Source organism: Dicentrarchus labrax, unplaced genomic scaffold, assembly GCF_905237075.1.
Source record: "Dicentrarchus labrax unplaced genomic scaffold, dlabrax2021, whole genome shotgun sequence".
Classification (NCBI taxonomy): Eukaryota; Metazoa; Chordata; class Actinopteri; family Moronidae; genus Dicentrarchus; species Dicentrarchus labrax.
Genome location: NW_026136721.1, coordinates 9,791,521 through 9,798,368, shown reverse-complemented (window position 1 = coordinate 9,798,368; position 6,848 = coordinate 9,791,521). Strand labels below are relative to the sequence as shown.

Below are 6,848 nucleotides of genomic sequence, written 5' to 3'. Positions count from 1 at the left end.
CATAGACATATATATACATAGACATATATATACATAGACATATATACATAGACATATATATACATAGACATATATATACATAGATATATATACATAGACATATATACATAGACACATATATACATAGACATAGACATATATACATAGACATATATATACATAGACATATATACATAGACATATATACATATACATATATACATAGACATTATATACATAGACATATATACATAGACATAGACATATATACATAGACATATATATACATAGACATATATACATAGACATAGACTTATATATACATATATACATATACATATATCATTATATTATTATTATTATTGCTATATTATTATTGTTATTGCCAATATTATCACTATATTATTATTATTGTTGCTATTGCTATTATTATATTAATATTATATTATTATTGTTATTATTATAATTATATCACTATCATCATCATCATTATCATTATTATTATTATTATTATTATTATTATTTATTATTATTGTAGACATAGGATCTGCTGTCTCTACCCTTTTTGAATATCAGATATATATCGTATAGAAGTCTAGCATCTTTTCATTCACAAACCTTCTGTCAGAAGATCGTCTGCTGATAACATTAAGTAGAATTTGTATTTGGGTAGTAAAACCAGCATTTTTAAAATATCCAAGCACCCTGTATCCTAGCTACATGTGTGACGTTTTTAACAAATCAATACGTTTGGAAATCGGTCCAAAATTCAGCGAATAATTCTACTTTGAGATTGAGGAGTTTCCTTCGTAGGTTGATGCACCGCTGCCTCTGCTAGCCCTGTTCCAAGATGGCCGCCCTGTAGGCACGTCGCTCCACAGTCGATGTGGCGTCTATGTATATATGTCTATGTGTACACCCATTGGCAGTGTATGTAAGGTTTTTAGACCCCGGGGGCAAATACAGTGACCACTACACTTCCTGTTATATGTTTAAATTGTATCCACAATGAAAGCAAAACTAATTAATAACATGACTATAGCAGCAGTAATAGGACTATTGGTATCACTTTAAGGCGCCTTTTATGAACGATCTATGAACATTGACTTCAATAAAGATCCCCTTCAGTCATATATTGTGTCATAAGACACATAACACACTTTTGGGTTCCCAGATTATGGAAAATCTCTGGTTGGTGAGTTATTAATAGTCAAGTCGTTAATAAAAAGGTCACAAGTTTACTTTTTAATAAGCCATCAGCTCTGTAGGTTGCAGGTTTCTCACTGTCTAACATTTCAAAGGTTAGGAAGTCATTTGCAGTCTTACACATTAATAAGTAATTACATAGAGGTGATAATAATATTGCATTAAGCCCGCAGTTGTAAATGTTAAGAAGTTGTTACCAAGAAAGAACTTCCTTCTTATCAGTGGCTTCTGAATAATTGGTCAAATAAATACCCAATAAATAAATGAAAGGCAGTAAGTGTGGCGCAAATCCATTCCTACCACTTCTAGCACTGCTCCTCCTGAGCTTGTGATGACTGCTATCCCAAGGCTGAGACAATCTGCTTTTACAAAGTCACCACAGATGTTTAAAAAGCACCAACCTGTGACTGTAAAACCAGTGCTGATGTTCATTTTGTCTGCTGCAGATTGAGTTGTTTTTATTGCTTTGCACATGCTTGGTGTTGCAATACCTTTCCAGTGCATAGTTAGCACACTGCTGAGAGATGGAGGCCCCAAAAATGTCCCAATCACTGATGTAAAGGCAATTTCAGGAAACAGGCAGATACAGGGTTGTAAGCACAGTGCCACATATGAAAACAATTACACATAATATACCCAATTTATTGCAAATTTGTAATGCAATAAAGTTGTATATAGTAGGTTTTCATGCGCAGTCTGTGGGTTAGCAGGTCTACAGCAGGTTATGTATGTTGCTCTGTTGCACTGACTTAAGACTTTGAATTTACCTCAATTCATTTTTCCAACTATGCACTCTGGCCTGTGAATCAGCCTTGGTTAAAACAATCAATGTTAAGCCTTGAGTGCTAATGCTTAGATAGCACATAAACATTCCAACATGGACACAGGGTCAAATTCCACGCCACATTTCTCCTGTGGCTCTGTATGCTCAGCACTACAACTCCATACAGTCTGTGACCAACAGAGAAAGGAGAGCCACTGATGAAAGTAAGTACCAATGTCTAATTTGCATTCATTTGTTCTGTTCCAATCTATGAACATTGTGGTTGTAATTATTTCTTGTGTATTAGTAGAGTACCTAGTTGTATCTTACGACGCAGCTGAAGGCTATAACATCTGGGCTCAAGAAATGTTTTCTTAAAAGCCTTGAATCTTTTAGGTTTTTAAAATAACTTTGTGTCATTTACTCTCAGTCTCTCTGATTGGACTGGCAAATCAATGGGGCAAAAGCTCTATCACTGGGGAAATATTACCATCTACTGTATGTCCACCCAACATTATCATGGGGAGTTGTTGTTTGTGTGTGCTGTGTTTCATTCAGTCGTGTCACCTCGGTGAGCAAGCTGGCTAGCTAACTATCTTATGGACTATGGACTGTGAGTCAACCTCAGCTGGTTTTGCCTCTTTTTAGGTGGCAGGAGTGAAAATTAGTAATCCTTTTCTGGTTTCAGAATGATGAAGATAGTTGAAGAACAATTTGATACAAAATAGGATGATTTTCTTAGGAAGCTATCATGTTTTTCCCAATTGATGTACAGATTTTTAGGCTGTCTATTATCTCAATTGGCTTGAAAAACAGTGCATATAGCTGCTGTAAATGGGGAAAAGAATCTCAGAAACTAGATTTGGGCTTAGCCCTGAATGTTTACAACATCTGATTTCTGCTTTGGTTTCTACAACTCTTCTACTGTCAACATCTTCTGGAAAGAGATAAAGTGAGAGGAACAACTGAAATCTATCATCTTCAAACACATGGCCCAGTGTTATCTGAATCACAGTTATCATCAGACAAGAATGCACCTTGAGAGTTGTTTGACTGTGTTATTTGCTTTCACTTCCTGCTTTCAGGTCAACTGGCACAATAAATCACAAGTTTCCTCCATTCACACAGGTTTCAGAATGTCTCCGCCCTCACACACAGCAGCACTCTCGATCCCACCACACACTCTGACCCGTCTGGCACGAGAATGGCTGGCTGAGGACACACCAAACTTTGACCCGGCAGGAGTGTGTGTGGGGTCACAGGATGTCGAGGCCAGGTTGCTGTGTAAAACACCACACAGCGTCCTGGCAGGGATCCCCTTCTTCACAGCAGTGTTCACTGAAGTGGGCTGCACCGTGGACTGGGTTTACCAGGAGGGAGCTGAGATCGGTAGGCATTGCACACCTTCTTCCATAGCACAGCAGCTAAAGAACAATGGACTATTTTTTGTAAGTATGGTTGTTAATCTTAAACTCTTGCTGTAGCTTTTTCTTTTTCCCGCTTTACCTTTCCACCTACTTTTAATATAAGATCTTTTAAAAACATTTCAAACAGACTGCTGGCTGAAAAGATCTGACAAATAGCATAGTAGTAGTGGGTAACAGCTAGTCTGGCTCTGTCCTACAAGCAGCTCTAAAGCTCAAAGATGAAAATGTAAAATCCTATTTGTTCATTGTGTGCAACAACCAAGAAAACAAATTGTAGTTTTATGTCACAGTGCTGTACCAAGAAATAGTCCAGAAGTTAATTATACATTTAGACACATCTTTACACTGTTTTCCACAGTGTCCCTTTTTTTTAAGCGTGTGCTCCAGTCTGACCCCACCCCATTCAAAGTTTTGGCTGCTCTTCCTTAGATGCAACAATATTCAATCCAACATGAAGGTTTACATTAAGCTTGTTAGACTAGGATTTGGTTTTTTTTGTTTGTCAGTGTATTTTCATTCATATGACCTGATGTAAAATTAAGAACAAAAAGCATTGTTAGGTTATTTGGAGTTCCTCAGAATTAATTGGAGAGCTTTAGAAAACATTAATTTAATGTTGATTCATCAGCTCTAAAGTAAATAAATAAAAGCACTGGAAATTTTGCAAGGCTCTATTTGATGTCAGCCCTCCACTGTCATTATCTCACCTCCACAGGTCCAGATGCCATCACGCTGACGGCTGTGGTGAGAGGCTCAGCAAGGTGCCTCCTCCTTGGTGAAAGGCCGGCTCTCAACTGCCTGGCACGGGCCTCAGGGATCGCCACCCGTTGTTCTCAGCTCCAGGCAATGGCAACAGCCAAAGGCTGGCATGGAGAAGTGGCTGGCACACGCAAGACCACCCCCGGCTTCCGTGTGGTGGAGAAGTACGCCATGCTGGTTGGCGGCGTGTCCATGCACAGACAGGACCTGAGTGGAATGGTGATGCTGAAAGACAACCATGTCTGGGCATCAGGAAGTATCACACAGGTGGGCATCCACAGCCTTTTCCAATTCACTGTTTGTTCATACAGTGTTTTTAATATATATATTCGCAGCAAAGGGCCACAGGTCGTATTTTTTCAAAATTTCCTGGAGGTCCATCCCTTAGTTGTTGAGATATTCCACTAAAGGCCAACAATTTCAGTTATGTCTTTAACATAACTAAGTGGTTAAAATTCACAGAAAATAGCCTTCCTCTTTATAGTGTATTTATGTATATTCAAATAGTTTTGTGTGAACAGACCAACAATAGAGGCAGTAACTTTAGTAACAGCTTGATCAAGTCTGACATCTGAGACTGAGATCTGTCATTTCACGCAGGCCGTGAAAGCTGCACGGTCAGTATGTGGCTTCAGCAGTAAGATTGAGGTGGAATGCCGCTCTTCAGAGGAGGGCAGAGAGGCAGCCGCAGCCGGAGCAGACATTGTTATGCTGGACAACTTTCAACCTCAGGTAAATAATATTAAAAGAACACCAGCCTAGGTCATTTCTCATTTTCATTGCCTGGTTTGCACTCACTCCGCCACTTAACTAACCTCTGCATGAAATACCCCCCCCCCCCACACACACACACACACCCACCCACACACACACACACACACACTTTGTCTTTCATCTACAGGAGTTCCATGTTGCAGCCCAAGCACTGAAGGAGGAGTTCCCAACTACCCTGATAGAGGCCAGTGGAGGGGTGACTCCACAGAACTTAGCTATGTATTTCTCCCCACATGTGGACATCATTTCCCTGGGCTGCATAACACAGGGATGCCCAGTTGTGGACTTTTCTCTCAAGGTTCAAAAGCCTGTTGCTCACTCAAGCCTCCAAGAATGATGACCATCAGACAGTCCCAGACTGATTGAATGAGAAAATGTTGGGTCCTGTATAGGAGACATTTTTATTAGGGTGTTAATTTTTTCCCCCAGAACAACTGCAGTTACAGTGGCATACTGGTGCTTGAGAAATAATACACATCCTGTTCCCTCCCTGTGTCATCAGTGATAATGATCTACAGATATAAAACTAGACTGTACTAGCTACTCTGTCGGTGACATGTAGGCCAAATGGCACTTTTGTGTAGTTCTTGCAATGCTGTAATACCAAAGAGGAACAACAGTCACATGTTTAAACTAAACAGAGACTAACAGAGATATTATAAACATACAGAATAAAAGGAGAATATCACAGGTTGGCAGGCAACTTATTTTATGGTCCAATATGTTGAAGGATCGATTCAAACAAACATTTGGGTGAAGCAGTAGTAAGCTGCAACTCAGCACAGCGACAAATCATCTTCCAAAATTAATTTGTCAAACGGATTAGCAAACAACAGCCTATTTCTACATCCAGCAGACACAGTTCAACATAAGCATTCATTTGGAGTCATATATCTGGCCACCTGATGAATGTATGAACTCTCCTTTTTGTTCTGATTTTGGTCACTGGCTCTTTATTGGGTAAATCCTCCTCTACAGTTAGTGGCCACTATTAGGTACGCTACAATCTAATGCAAGCCAATGCTGCCCTACAAAGCATAACCACAGTAACAGTTTGTTGACTGGCCAGCCAAATGTGTTTTATGTGGAATGGTGGTTATGTGCTTATTACATATGTATTATCCAAGTAATTTTTGTGGCTTAAAAATCATGATCAATTATTTGACCTATGACCCCAAAAATGCAGATACTGCATACTGTCTGTGTATTACCATAAACAGATATGTAGGTAGTGCAAAGCAAGAGTGCAGTAACTACAGTCTGAGTGTCTTCTTTCTGACTAAATCTAAATCTAACTTAATGTTTTATGACATTATTAAATCTGTATTTCTTGTGTCACGTGTAACAAGTTGAAATAGATGGCTAATTAAGAATTTAAGTATTATTTTGTGAGGTTTAATTAGCACAGTAATCCTTTGTCCTGGGCACCCTAAATATCTCCCATCTAGAAAATAACAAACACATGAAACATTTCTTGAAGGAACTTCTACAAATTTCCCACAGTACTTGAACGCATCCCCAAAATGTTCTTTTATCTGCCATTCAGAAAACATAAAAGAAAAATGTATCAGTAACATTAGCAGCTTCCCCTTCTAACATGGTAGGGCCCTCAACATCATTGATGATCTCATAGAGTGCATAACAGGCCCATAGAGAATAAATACTGTATGTAAAGGGTCCAAAATGTTGTGCTATGCCCATGTCCAGTGGGATACAAGAGTTTGACCAACCACTTGTGGACATTTTGAAAAATGTTTGATGATGGCCCAAAACAAATATTGGGCCATCATATCATCATTATTTGCTCCCAATAAATCTATCAACAAATCTGCCAAATTTGGTGCCTTTATTACAAAAACAGTTTTTATGATATGCTGAACTCGCAGCCCCACTGTGAGACGTTTGTGCTAACATTAGGCCTACCTTTAATTCAGCTCTGA

The 6,848-nt window shown here is 38.9% G+C and overlaps 1 protein-coding gene across 1 annotated transcript; it reads left to right on the top strand.

Annotated features, from left to right (window-relative positions):
- The first annotated feature begins 2,085 nt into the window (after window positions 1–2,085).
- Window positions 2,086–6,744, top strand: LOC127355093 (nicotinate-nucleotide pyrophosphorylase [carboxylating]-like). Its single transcript, XM_051385585.1, has 5 exons — window positions 2,086–2,172; window positions 3,077–3,337; window positions 4,091–4,401; window positions 4,735–4,866; window positions 5,036–6,744. Exons 2-5 carry the CDS (start codon window positions 3,085–3,087, stop codon window positions 5,243–5,245), a joined length of 906 nt encoding a protein of 301 aa, XP_051241545.1. The 5' UTR covers window positions 2,086–2,172; window positions 3,077–3,084; the 3' UTR covers window positions 5,246–6,744.
- Window positions 6,745–6,848: the final 104 nt, after the last annotated feature.

Coding starts and splice junctions, on each gene's coding strand:
- LOC127355093 (XM_051385585.1), top strand. CDS start 3,085: ATGTCTCCGCCCTCACACACAGCAGCACTCTCGATCCCACCACACACT. Junction 4,402..4,734: donor CATCAGGAAGTATCACACAG/GTGGGCATCCAC, acceptor CATTTCACGCAG/GCCGTGAAAGCTGCACGGTC. Junction 4,867..5,035: donor TGGACAACTTTCAACCTCAG/GTAAATAATATT, acceptor TTTCATCTACAG/GAGTTCCATGTTGCAGCCCA.